The sequence below is a fragment of the Rhinolophus ferrumequinum genome, chromosome 9 (genome assembly GCF_004115265.2).
Source record: "Rhinolophus ferrumequinum isolate MPI-CBG mRhiFer1 chromosome 9, mRhiFer1_v1.p, whole genome shotgun sequence".
NCBI lineage: Eukaryota > Metazoa > Chordata > Mammalia > Chiroptera > Rhinolophidae > Rhinolophus > Rhinolophus ferrumequinum.
The window spans coordinates 18,490,533-18,504,343 of record NC_046292.1 but is presented as its reverse complement, the minus strand read 5'-3'; the positions used below and the strand labels follow the sequence as shown (position 1 = coordinate 18,504,343).

Here is a 13,811-nt window from a genome sequence, read left to right as displayed (position 1 = left end):
TGGTTGCCTAGGGCTGTAAGCTGAAGGGTTTGGGGGGAAATGGGAAGTGACTGCTAAAGGGTACAGGATTTTTTCTGGGGGGGAGTGATGAAAATGTACCAAAATTGATTGTGGTGCTGGCTGAATTATTCTGTGAGTATACAAAATAGCGTTGAGTTTTATAGTTTACATGGGTGACGTGCATGTTACGAGAATTTATCTCAATAAAGCTATTACCCCAAAAAATGATGATTGGATTTAGCAGTGTGAAGATCACAGATGACCTTGACAAAAACAGTTTTGGTGGAGCTGTGGGGGGAAAAGCCTGATTGAAGTGTGTTCAAGAAAGAACAGAACAAGTCAGCAAGTATAGACATTTTCAGAGTTTTGCTATATAGAGAAATAGGGGAGAGGGGAGGAAGATGTGAGGCCAGAGAGAGTTTTTTGGTTTTGTTTTGGGTTTTATTTGAGATGCAAGAAATTATGTTTTAATGCTGATTAGAATGATCCAGTAGAGAAGGGCAAAATCTCCCGAGTGAAGTCCTTGAGCAGGTGAAAGGTGGGGGTTCTGATGTATAAGTGGAGGGCTAGAGCAAGTGGAGCAAGTGGGTTCCTCCAAGGCAGCAGGAGGGAGGGTAAACATGAGGCCCAGACCCAGTGATTGGGTAGAGGAAGTGTTGAGAGTCTGCAGAAGTTCTCTTTTAATTGCTTCTGTCAGTGAAATAGGAAGTAAGATTATCAGCTGAGAGTGGGAGGAGCTGTCAGGAATTGAGGACAGAGGAGAAGGTTAGCAATTGTCTATAAGACTGTGAGAGAGTGAAAGGCCTGGGTCATATAGTAGGCTCGCCAGCCAGTGCCCTGAAGGATGGCGGAGGGGATGTTAAAGTGAGACTTTAAGGTCAGCAGGACTATATGTCTTTCTCCAGCTTCAGTCAATTGTCTGGGTACGAGTGCTGAGTTTGATTAACCAGGGTGTGGTTTTGCAAGGTGGGCACAATTTAACTAAAGAGCAAGGGGTTGAGGGTGTAGGCAAGGAAGTAATTATAATGATGGTCCATGGACTCTCAGCTGGTTAAGGAGGAAAGTCAGGACATGAGGGAGGCGAGGAACAAAGTGGGAAAAGGTGGGAGGATCAAGGGATTGAGGTTCTGGTGGGTGAAGAAACCATTGGAATGAGGGTTCTAGAAAGAGTGAGCAGGAAAGACAGGAGATGGTATTAGGAGCACAGAGGACTTGATATTGAAATTGTGCAGGGTAGGGGTGAAATTACTGGTGACGACAAGGTCCAGTAATTGATAGCCGTGAGGGGCTGAGGCAGGGTGGAGGACGAACCATGGCAGTAGGAGACAGGTGATTCACCACAGGGGAGGATCATTTGTGTGTAATTGAACAAACCGAGTCATTCTCAGAGGCAAGGCCCTGGGTAGGGCAAGGACAGGGAATTCAGCCCCTCTCTCCAAATGTGGGGCCCTGCACAAATTAATTAGCTTCTCTGAGCCTGTTTCCTCTCATGCAAAGTGAAAGATTGCTTCTGTGTCAGAAGATTATGTTCTAAAAATTGGATGAGAAACGGTGTGGAAAGTGCCTAGTGTTGTTCCAGGCTCGGGGTGCTCAGTAGTGTGACCTGATCCCAGAATGTTCTTGTCTGGAGTCCCAGAGCTGAGGAGGGGACAATGTAGAGACCAAGACTCTCCCAAGGAAACTTTTTCCCTTCCCACCACAAATTATACAAGGTGGGATTGGAACAGTCTAACTCCTATTTCACTCCCATTTTACAGAATAGGAAATTGAGGTCCAGATAGGAAAAGTGACTTACCTATGTTACTAAGACTCAATTAGCATAGAGAGTAAGTTCCCTTTTAAAATCAATCGAAGTCAGAATTAAGATGGGAAATTTGTACAGGGAGGAAAGGCTCATACATAACATTTGAAAGCCAGTTGGACTCTTGGATGTACCCCAGCTATCGTTCGCCTCCATTCACTGGGACAATTAAAAGTTGGTTTTGGTGAAAATAAGAAACTCTTCTGAGCTCTCTCTCATCTATCTTCTCTTCCCAAGTCACCCCCACACACATCACAGTGATGTTCAGGTCCTGTAATTGGGTAAACAGTGAACCAATTAGCTTAGGAATAGAAGTGTCTACAGAAGGGTGATTCACAGTGCATGAATTTGCTAATTGCTCCTCCTAGCCCAGATAGAAGGAAGGAGAGAGGAAAAGAGATCTTTTTTCCTTCCTAAAAGAACTTGATTCAAGTGTGTGGGGTGGGCACAGCCCCAGGCCACTGCCACAAGGCCCTGCCCCTATGTACTTCCAGCCCTAGCCAGTCTCCCTGGGGAAAATCCTCCCTGTTTACTGGATCTCAGTTTTCCCATCTAAAAAGTGCAAAGACAGTAGACAAAATGATTGTCAAAAGACCTCAGAACTTGGGGCCTTCGGGGTTCCAGGACCATGTAGTTTAGCACCTTCTCTGCTGCCCTGATTGTATAGGAACAAGCATGGGGAGACAGGGCAGAAGTGGATCCAGCACATGGAATGGAAAAGTTCACCTCATTAGGGAGACTTTCCATGATTACACCATCTAATGATGGAGATTGATCTCTCCAGTTGTCTCTTATTCTCACCATATCTTTTTCATACTCACACACATGGTTCCTCTCTCTCTCCTATTACCCTGTTTTATTTTCTTCTTAGCACTATCTGAATTGTCTTAAGTATCTGTTTACTTGACTACTGTCTCTCTACACTAGAATCTAGAAGGGCAGGAACCTTGCCTATCATACCTCAGGGCCTAGCCCAGCACCTGGCATGTAGCAAGTGCTTAGTATATACACATATGTGTTGGTTGATGAATGAATGAATGAATGAATGAATGAATGAATGAATGAATCTTGTGGGTGGTACCAGAGCTGTGCCAAGCATGACTGTGATCTGTACCAACTCTTCCATGAGGAGCAGTTGAAAAATAAGAGCACTGGAGTCAGGAGACTTGGATTTGAGTCCCACACTGCCAATTAGTGGTTGTGTGACCTTAGGCATTCCTTTTGACCTCTCTAAACCTTGGTTTCTTTATCTGTAAATTGAGGATAATGATCCCATATCTTGAGGTGTATGTTTAGTATGTAAAGTGATCTGGTGCATAGCAAGTATTCAGTAAATGTTAGCATTCCTTCCTCTGCTGGGGCATGGAGGTGGTGGGTCAAGGGTTTGGAGATTCTGGGCTTAGCCACAGAAGGTTTCTTACCTATTTCTTAGCTTTCAAGAGAAGGCAAAACAAATAGCAAGCAACTGTGCTAACCCTGCAAGTGACTTGCCCAAAGTCACACATCCAAGCAGTGGAGTAAGCAGCAGCTGCCCTCCCTGGGGGCCAGAAGAAACCCCTGATCCCAGACAAGATGGAAGGAGGGGACAAGGGCAGGATCTTGCTTGGGCTGGGCCTCCAGAAAGAGGAAGTGGCTGCTCTAGTCTGCAAGTCAGGATCCTGGGTTCTAGTCCTAGGTATGTCAGAGGCAAGCTGGTGCCCTTGGAATGTAGTGTAGAGAAGGCTGAGAAGAGGCTGGCATAAAAGATTTCTAGCAGCCCTCCAGGAAGCCCCTGCCAGATGCAGCTGCAGATGGTCCTGAAACGCTGGGTCAGGAACACCAGCCCCCTGTTCCAGCTTCCTCCATCCTCCAGTCTCGCAAGGCCCTGGGTCTGCGCAAGTGTAGCGGAAAGGGCATGCGCCCACAGATTCTGTAGCCCAGGGTTAGCACCAGGGCCCGACTTGCTCACTGTGTAACCTTGGGGGGAGTCACATCCCCTCTCTGGGAAGGTTTCCCCTCCTCTGAACATGAACATTAAGGCTGGCCAGGCTGTGGCTGGCAAAGGCCAATAAGAGTGCATTAAAGAATCTCTACCTTGGTATACTCTGAGTTTGTTACTTTTCTTGGACTCTGGAAGATTGCCGGAAAGCAGGAAGAGTGCTGTGTTGAATTGAACAAGTGGAGCAATTTCTCTGGGCTTCTGAAAATAGCGGATGACCAGGACCAGGCCAGGTGATTTCTAAATTCCTTCCAGAGCCAAAAACAAACAGCCAAAACAAAAAAACAAAAACTCTGGATTTTCTTAGTGGTCCGACGCCGCTACAAACTCCACCGGTCACTTCCCTCCGGCCGGCCCCTAGAGGGCGCAGTCCCTTTAAGTCCAGCCTGCTCCTCCCCAGCCAATCACCGTGAGCAGAAGTTCTTTAAGGACCAAAGGAGGGAATTCAGCCCGAGAAGGGGGCGGGGCAAGGGCGTGCCTTCCAGCCAATCGGAATCTCCCTAACGACTAAGCTCCCGCTGTGTGACAGCTTTCGGGACCAATGGGCATGTCGCCCGCGGCCTATAAGACTGGGCTGGGCCCCGGGCGACAGGCATTAGGGTCGGTTGGCTGTCTCCTTTGTAGGTGTACCCTGGGTTTGCCTCGCCCTACCTGCCGTCCGGTCGCCGCAGCTGCTCCCCGCGCCTTGGCCCCGGCCCAGCCGCTCTCCCTGCCATCCTCCCCTTAACCACCCCCCGGTTTCTGCCGTCGGGGCCCCGGGGCTAGGCTAAGGATGCCGTCTGGGAGCGGAGCTGAGAGCCGGGACCAAGCAGCTGCACAGGTGGGGACGGCTGCGGTCTCGGAGGTGGTCACGGCCACCCAGGCAGGCGGCGGCCCCGACCCAGAGACCTCATCCGCCTCCCTCGGACGGCACCTGAGTGGGCTGGGCTGGCCACAGGTGAAGCGACTGGACGCGCTCCTGAGCGAGCCGATTCCCATTCACGGACGCGGCAACTTCCCCACGCTGAGTGTGCAGCCCCGGCAGATCGTGCAGGTGAGAGGACGCTGGGTGGGGTGTCTGGCGTCTGTGCTGCGGCTCTCGTGGCTGGAAGGCACCCGGAGTCTGTTCGATTTCCTGGACAGCTAGGGGGAAAGAGGCTCAGTGAAGGACAAAATCGCACACCATGTCTCCTTCTCCCTACACCGCATAGTCCTTACCCACTTAGCTTTCTCGTCCCCTGCCCCTGGGGAGCCGCGATTCCCCTCGGACCTTTCACCCAGGTCCTGGCTTGGTGAGGGGAGGAGAATGAGGAGGGACCCAGTGGCCAGGGAAGAACTGTGCCGGCTGCAAGGACAAAAGATGCTAGGTAGCTCGTGGGATGGGGGGGCGGGGTGACGGGGGTGTAGGTGTGCATGCTTGGGTCCAAAATAGTTTTTTTCATCCCCAAATCGTCGTCCCTGGGCCTCACTCTCACCCCTGCCCTCTCTCAAGGTTCTGGGGGAAGAATATCCTGTGCCCCAGACAGCCCTTGGCTCAAGAGCCCCCTAGCTAGATGTAGATGGAAAAGCCTAAAAATCCTGACTAGGACTCCCTCCCTCTCAGTTGAGGTTGTAGCAGGAGATTAAGCACCAGACTAGACCTGACGCCCGCAGGCTGAAGGCAACCTCAGGTGTCCAGTTTAGGTGTTTTTTCCCCATCCCCGGGATTGGAAATGAAGGCTGGCCCAGCTCCCAAGCCCCATCTCTGTCCTGAGGAGTGGGAGAAGAGAATTCTGGCAACCCCTCTCTTCCTCAGATTCCCCCTTCCCTTGACCTGACTCTCAGCGACATTAAAATTGCTCTTTCATCTGTATAGCCCAGGCACTTTCACGCTCTGAAATACCAGGATATGACAATTGTACCCATTTTATAGCTGGGGAAGCTGAGGCCCCAAGAGGGGCAGTGAGCTGCCTAAGATTACCTAAACAGGTGAAAATCAAACCTGGAGAATCTTGGGTCTTTCCAGGAGTGGCTGCCACAATTTCAAGGTGTATGAACCCCTTCCCCAGCTCCCAAGACTCAACTTCTAGGTCTTAGGGGTGTCTTCTGGTAAGAAGAAAGCAGAAAATCAGCCACACATTCCTGCACATTCCTACCAGCAGATGGACTTTCTGCGAGGCAGCCTATTACCGTGTTTCCCCGAAAATAAGACCTAGCTGGACAATCAGCTCTAAATGCATCTTTTGGAGCAAAAGTTAATATAAGACCCAGTATTATATTATTATATTATATTATATTATATTATATTATATTATATTATATTATACCCGGTCTTATATTATAGTAAAATAAGACCAGGTTTTATATTAATTTTTGCTCCAAAAGACGCATTAGACCTGATTGTCCGGCTAGGTCTTATTTTCAGGGAAACACAGTACTAGCTAGGTGAAGCAGGTTATTGCCCTGCCTCCTGCTGCCTTAGTTTCCACAGTGGGGGAGGGGTGCTCGCTTGGGATTTACCCAAGGAATGGGAGGGAGTGGGGGCAGATTCCCCAGGGCTGACTCATCCGAAGCCCAGTGGCACTTAACAGAGGCATTCCGTTGTCGTGGGGTAATTAGGATTCCCGTTGAGGCTTTTCTCCCCAGGACAATCAGGTCAACCTTGGATCCCCAACTGCTGTACCTCCAGGACTGTTGTCCCAGGCATGGGAGGGGTGGTGGGGAGCTCAGTGTGGCAGCTCCCCTCTGCAAGGAAGGGCGCACCCTGCAGGAGAAGTCCCTGCCCTTGTCAGTTTGGTCCAAACTGCTGCCTGCTCTGTGCCAAGCTGTATTCAGGACACAAGGACATAGATATGGCTGGGACCCAGCCTCCCTGCCTTCCAGGTCCTCCCAGACAGGTGGAGGAGACTGCAGGTCAATAGCTGACTTTACAAGGGGATAATAGTAGATAATAGTACAGTGTCTTCCTAGACAAGGGTCAGAGACATCACAGAACAGGATGCTGCCAGCTGTGGTGGTGAGGGGCAGCAGAGACTTCAGAGCTGGATTGGGAAGTTGGACATCTGGCTTCAGGGTCTGCATTGTTGTCTGTTCCCTCTGCTGGGCCCAGTGTCCCCATCTGTTCAATGAGGATGGGTTGGACTGTTCTCTTTCTGGTTCTAGAATCCAAAGAGAATGGGTGCCTTCACCTGTTCACCTGTACAATTGCCTCCACAGGAAAGAAAGACCATCACCTGGCAGGAATCTACAGCTGGCAGCTTCACAAGCTGTTGGGAAGTGTGTGGTGGGGGTGCTGCATCTTGACTTTGAGCTTCTCACCAGTGCTGAGTTGCCCTACAGTTCAAGAATTAGAATCTTTTTTCTTCTCTCCCCAACAAGGTTTCACTTACAGAGCAATCTGAGTGGCTAAAGATATTCTAGCTTGTACTTAGGCTAGGGGGACCCATTCTTCTGTAGGAGGTCCCCTATCTTCTGGGAGGCTTGGTTCTAATTAAGCTTGGCTATTTCTTGGCTGTGTGACCTTGGATAAGTCCTTTGCCCTCTCTGGGCCCAGAGGATTGAATTAGACAATCTGATCTCTCCAGCTGCAGCTAGAGGGCCTGCATTAGGCAGCTCTGAATACGAATTTTATAAGCCTGCTGGCTGGCAGCACCTCCAGTCTCCCTACAGATCTCAGGAGTAGCTTGGGAGCAGAGTGGTTCTGTGGAGGGCCTTGGCACAGGAGAAAGGAGGGTGCAGCCACTGCCCCTTCCATGGCTGGGAAGTCTGATTCAGGAGGCTCTAAGCTGCCCTGCAGTGCAGTCCTTGGGTGTGGCGGTATCTGGGGATTGACTGCCAAGCTGGCTGTAGTCACACCTGGGAAAGAGACAACAGCCACTGTCTGGCTGACACAGCCAACCCCATGGCCTGACGCAGGTGATTTAACAAGAGTACTGCTACCTACTCACCAGGCTAGATGCCATGCCCTGGGGTGGGCATCAGCCTGCGAGTAGGAGCTGGCACTGAGTAAGGCTTAGTCAGCTCTAATAGGATTTGGGGAGGGGGCTGGTCTGTTCTGCAGGTCTGGCAGGGTACTCGGGACAAGATCTTTGGCCCATTTCTCTCTTTGGCCTACATGGACACAGCTGCCAGGGTGTGGGTGAGAAGTCCCATAGGCTGGACTGCAGCAACTGGCCCCTTACCTTCAGCCTCCCCTGTCTGCCTGACAAGGGCATCCTCCAACCCCCACCTTCCTGCTCCCCAACTACTCTGGCTCTGGGCTTCAGTGACTGGAGGGTGAGCCTCACTGTGAAATTTTGAAAGGGAGAGAGGATTCTGGTCTCTGCTCCTTCTGAACTGTGGGATAGTAATATGGTAGAAAGAGAATAGACTTTAGAGTCAGCCATACCTGGATGTGAAGGTACCTCTGGATGATCTTGGGAGGTGACTTCACTCTTGTGAGCCTTAGTGTCCCCATCTATTCCTTAGAGATCATAAGACCTATCCCCTATAGATCTGGTGAGAAGGTCTAGTGCCTGGCACCCAATAGGTGTCTAACCAATATTCCTTTTCCCCTCCCCAGCGGCTCCCCACCCCAAGTTCCTGATGGCCAGTTGTTTAACCTCTCCCCCACCCCCATAGCCATGACAATACCTTCCCCTAGTCCTCCTCCAGGAAGCCTTCCTGGAGGGAGCCGCCCGCCTCAGATTGCCCCACTGCAGCTTGCTTCCTCAGCACTCAGGTAAATTCTTTACAGTAATTCCCTGGGAGGCGAGGAGGGCAGCCTGGCCGGTGCTGACTTGGCAGCAAGGTTGCAGAATCACTCAGGGTAGGAATGCTGCCTGGTCTCTTTCAGGATGGTGTGTGAAGTACTCTGGGTTGCTGAGAAAATTGAGTGTCTAGCCTAGCTCCTCTCCAACTGGTCCTAGGCCCAGGAAGACAGGTTCTAGAATCCAAAGGGAACAGATGTCTTCACCTGACTTGTATAATTGCTAGAGGAGCAGGTTCAAGATGATTGTAGGTTTCTTGTCATGTTCCTGTATCAGCAGATGGGGTCTGCTATATCTTTTTCCATTTGGCTTGGGAGGCTTCCTGAGATCTTGACCTCCCCTCTCCTAAGAGCGGAAAGGGTCTGGGTTTTAACTTCCAGCCCTGCCATTTCTGAATGACTTCCCCTCTGAGTTTTAGATATTTCGCTGCTGTAAGCCTCAGTTTCCTTATCTATAAAATAAGTGTAATATTTGCCCTACTGGGTCCTTGTTAAGATGAATTAAGATGAATGTCTCATAGTCAAAAGAGTATGCATGGGCTTGAGAATCCAACTGACCTGGATTCTAGTCTCAGCCTGGCCACTCTGACCTTGGACGTGTTTCTTAACCTCTCTGTGCCTCAGGTCCCCATCTGTAAATTGGGATAATACTCAAACATAGGATTAATGTGAGGAATAATGTACCATGTTTCCCCAAAAATAAGACCTAGCCGGACAGCTCTAATGCATCTTTTGGAGCAAAAATTAATGTAAGACCCAGTCTTATTTTACTGTAAGACTGGGTATAATATAATACCAGGGCTTATATTAATTTTTGCTCCAAAAGACGCATTAGAGCTGATTGTCTGGCTAGGTCTTATTTTTGGGGAAACATAGTAGTAGTACGTGTGAAATGACAACTATATTCTCGATACATTTGAGCAGTTAGCATCATGTCTGGCACAAAACTGTTTTACTTGCAGTTTTAGAGGTAGAATAGCATATGATTAAGACATGGGCTCTGAGTTTAATTCCCTGCTGTGCATTCACCAGCTGTGACCTTGGGCAAGTTACCTGGCCCCACTGTATTTCCATTTTCCCATCTGTAAAGTGGGAATAATTACTACCTCACAGAGCTATTGTAAGAATTACTTGAGTTTATATCTTAATGTATAAAGTGCTTAGATCACAACCTGGCTTTTAGTAAATTCTATGCTTGTGTTTGTTTGCTGTCATTATTGCTATTCTTTCCTCCAAATGGGCCATTCTCCAGATTAGGAAATCGAGGCTTAGAGCGTTAAATGTCTTTCCAAAGGCACAATAGCCGCTAAGGGGTCAACAGTGGTTGATGTTATTGTTACTATTACATAGAAACCTATAGTGGAAGCCGGGGACCCAGGCTCCTGACACCTCTCCCTCCTGCCGTCCCCTCTGCAGGTTGTCCGCAGCAGCCTGGAGGCACAGGGACTGCACGTGCATGGAGTGCGGCTGCACGGCTCAGCTGCCAGCCACGTGCTGCACCCTGAGAATGGCCTGGGTTATAAGGACCTGGACCTAGTGTTCCGTGTGGACCTGCGCAGCGAGGGGTCCTTCCAGCTGACCAAGGAGGTGGTGCTGGCTTGCCTGCTGGACTTCCTGCCGGCCGGTGTGAGCCGGGCCAAGATCACGCCACTGACACTCAAGGAGGCATACGTGCAGAAGCTGGTGAAAGTGTGCACAGACACGGACCGCTGGAGCCTCATCTCGTTGTCCAACAAGAGTGGCAAGAACGTGGAACTCAAGTTTGTAGACTCGGTCAGGCGCCAGTTCGAGTTCAGCGTAGACTCCTTCCAGATCATCCTGGACTCCCTGCTGCTCTTTGGCCAGTGCTCATCCACGCCCATGTCTGAGGCCTTCCACCCAACAGTCACAGGCGAGAGCCTATACGGGGACTTTGCCGAAGCTCTGGAGCACCTGCGGCACCGAGTCATCGCCACTCGCAGCCCGGAGGAGATCCGAGGTGGCGGCCTCCTCAAGTACTGCCACCTTCTGGTGCGCGGCTTCCGGCCACAGCCCAGCACCGACGTGGGCGCCCTGCAACGCTACATGTGCTCCCGCTTCTTCATCGACTTCCCAGACCTGGTGGAGCAGCAGCGCACACTGGAGCGCTACCTGGAGGCTCACTTCAGCGGGGCTGACTCCGCCCGCCGCTACGCCTGCCTGGTGACGCTGCACCGGGTGGTCAATGAGAGCACCGTGTGCCTCATGAGCCATGAGCGCCGCCAGACACTGGACCTCATCGCCACGATGGCGCTCCAGGCGCTGGCTGAGCAGGGTCCGGCTGCCGCAGCCGCCCTGGCCTGGCGCCCTCCAGGCCCGGATGGGGTTGTGCCCACCACTGTCAATTACTACGTGACCCCTGTGCAGCCTCTGCTGGCCCGGGCCCACTCCTGCTATCCCACCTGGCTGCCTTGTAATTGACTCAGACCCTGGCCAGAGGGACTGAGCCTCCTCAGATGGAGCGGGGCCTCCAGGGGTGTGTGGAGGACGTGACCGGCCTGTGCCAGGTGGCCCAGCACCGGCTGCAGGTTTGGGCCTTGGACTGAACAGACCAGACTCCCCCGAGGGAGGCTCCTGAGGGCTTAAGTCCAAACGGGTCCTTGGCAGATGGACCTTTTGCTTATTGTACCACACTTTTAGACCAGCATGATTGTGGGGTACAGGAGCAGTTTGTCTTAGGGATCGATTGCCTTTAGGAGATGAAGCATGTTTGGGGTGGTAGCCTCAACGTCCATCATCTTGGGTTGATTTCTGTGGCCTAGAAAGGGTCTTTTTGGCTAGGACCAGCCTTCAGTGATCCAAGGGCCTGCAGCCTACACAGTGGCTAAAATATGGTAGGTTATGGGAACTAGTCACGTTGAATCAAGCTGGGCCACTAACAGGGCCTGGTGGTCCACCCTGGCTAATTACTGGGAGGAGGGAAACTGAAGCATGAGGCCGATACCTGGGTTTGGAGAGGGATGTGCCTGAGCTGTTGAGTTTGGTGAGCAGGAGCCAAGTGGCCTGGGGTGGGACACAGCCCATAACGCTTTTGGGGGATTGCTCCCTTCCCCCATGCCATGAGGAGCCCTCCTACTTGGGAGCTTATTCTTCAGAGTGTGGGCCCAAAGGGGCCACAGGCAAGTGCTCCCACCCCACTTGCCTGGTTACAGGGACCTCACTTGTGGGAGGAGAGCCATGCCCAGCCTCTTGTTACTATTTTGCACTCTTAACACCTGCCAATAAAGATTGTCTACACTGAGCCTAGCACCATGCTTTCTCCTGGGAGGACTTTCCATGGCTGTGGGAGCTGTGGCTGCCACCCCCAGCCTGAGTCTGGCTTATATTGTGGGAGGGTTACGTTTTGGGGTATGTGTCCTGGGCTGTGGCTGGGGGGAACACCCCTCCTTCCCCTAACACCAGCCCCAGCTTGACAACTGTGCTAGGAGCTCCTGTCCACATGTGGGACTGGCACCTGCCCGTTGCCTCAGCAAGTCTCTTATTAAAGAGTAAATATTTCAGCGTTTCCTACCTAGAGTCCTAATGACCCCGGACCTGGCCTCACACTCTGGTACTCAGGGCTGCCTGACCCTATCTCTGCCCGCTCTACCCCCACCCCCACTCCTTCCCAGGAAGCAGGTGGAAAATAAGCTGGGTGAATCCAAACTAGAGACCCCTCCCAATAGTGGCAAGGGAAACTGGGAGACTTTTAGAGTCCCCCAAAGCCAGAGCCTAGGTTTGGCCTCCCTACCTGGGAGAGGTTCCCTCAACCCTCTGGCTCCCTCTGTCACCCCCAAGTGCTGACAGTACACTTTGGCTTATTCCAAGCAGATCCCCTAGAGGGGCAGGTCTCTCCTTCCCAAACCCACTTGGGGCCGTGCCAGGCTGGGAGTGAATGTCAAGCTCTCTGGGAGCTATTCCCTCAGGCATTAGTCAGTCATGGGCCTCAACGCAGCCCACTCTGTTTACCCAGCCTCTTTGATCCAGGGATTGCAAAGCCCTTAACACGTTCAGCCTCATTAGTGGCCTCTGAAGTGGTGGCTTTGATGGTTTCATCCGGGGTGGAAAAAACAAATCCATAGAGGAGGCCCCAGGTCACCTGGGTGAACCCAGCCACTTCACCTGCTCAGTGGGTCCCTGCTGGGCTCAAAATGGTTTGAAGAGCCAGTGGAAAGGCTTTCTTTGCTTGGTGACTGAAAATAGCCTCCCCGCCTTCACTCCAACCAGGCCCACCCCACTGGGTCCTGGGAGGGACTAAGGTGGTCCCAGCTCCTGATTTGGGCATGTTGTGGATGCTCACAGGATAAGCATATAGGCTTAGCTTGTTGGGGTAGGGAGGGGGCCTCACCTGGATGTGCTTGTTTCCGAGGATGAGCAAGCCAGGAACCCGTGGTTCGTGCGTATACCTACATTCAGCCCACGGTGAGCTAGCTACCCCTCGAGGGGTTGGGAATATGTCAGTACACCAAAGACCAAGATTCCTGCCCTCGTGAAGATGACCTTCTAATGGGGTAGGCAGAAAATAAACTATATAATCTTAGAAGGTCTGCAATGCTCACAAATCTACGTAGCAGGGTAAGGGGTTAGAATAGCTGGCATATACAATTTTTAAGACTTCAGGGTGCACCTCATTGTAAGAGTGACACTTGGTTGAACAGATTTAAAGGTAGTAGAAAGCAAGCCACATGGATGTCTGGGGGCAGAGGGTGCGGGCAGAGAGAACTGGTCTGAGAATGTACACCTGCTCCTGGCAGGCATGGCTGTCTGAACTTGAGCAGGTGCCTGTACTCACCGGTGCCAGTGTGCAGCCTGCATGGGTGTGAGCAGCAAGACAGAGAAAGGAGCTTCTGGTCACAGCTACTGTTTCTGGAGTGCTATACTCCAGGGCAGGACTATGCTGAAGTCTCCCCGACCATTACCCTCATTTCATCCTGGCAACAACTCCAAGAGACAAGCGCAAGGATTATCTCCATTTTACAGACCGGGAAACTGATACCAGAGAGGCCAGAGGTTTGACTCCAGAGCCATTGCCATTAACCCCTGCACCGCCCTGCCCCTACACTCTGATTTCCCACGAATGAACTTGACAGTGTCTCCTGTACATATATGCAACGAGGCATGTTTGGCATTTGACAGAGTGAGTCTGCATTACTGTGACTGCCATTTTATGTACGACTATAGCAGGGTGCCAAGATGTAGATTTTTCTTGATGTATATGTGACAACAGCCATGGCTTGTGATGACTATGTCAGAGGCCTGGGGTGACAACAGGGATGCCTGTGGCTATGTTTGGGGGTGGTGCAGTGTTTCCGGGTGTGAGAAAAACACTG

At 51.4% G+C, this 13,811-nt stretch overlaps 1 protein-coding gene across 1 annotated transcript; it reads left to right on the top strand.

Annotated features, from left to right (window-relative positions):
* Positions 1-3,722: 3,722 nt before the first annotated feature.
* On the top strand, positions 3,723-12,268 carry TENT5B (terminal nucleotidyltransferase 5B). The gene is made up of 2 exons (XM_033114710.1): positions 3,723-4,812; positions 9,901-12,268. Exons 1-2 carry the CDS (start codon positions 4,552-4,554, stop codon positions 10,921-10,923), a joined length of 1,284 nt encoding a protein of 427 aa, XP_032970601.1. The 5' UTR covers positions 3,723-4,551; the 3' UTR covers positions 10,924-12,268.
* The last annotated feature ends 1,543 nt before the right edge of the window (positions 12,269-13,811 follow it).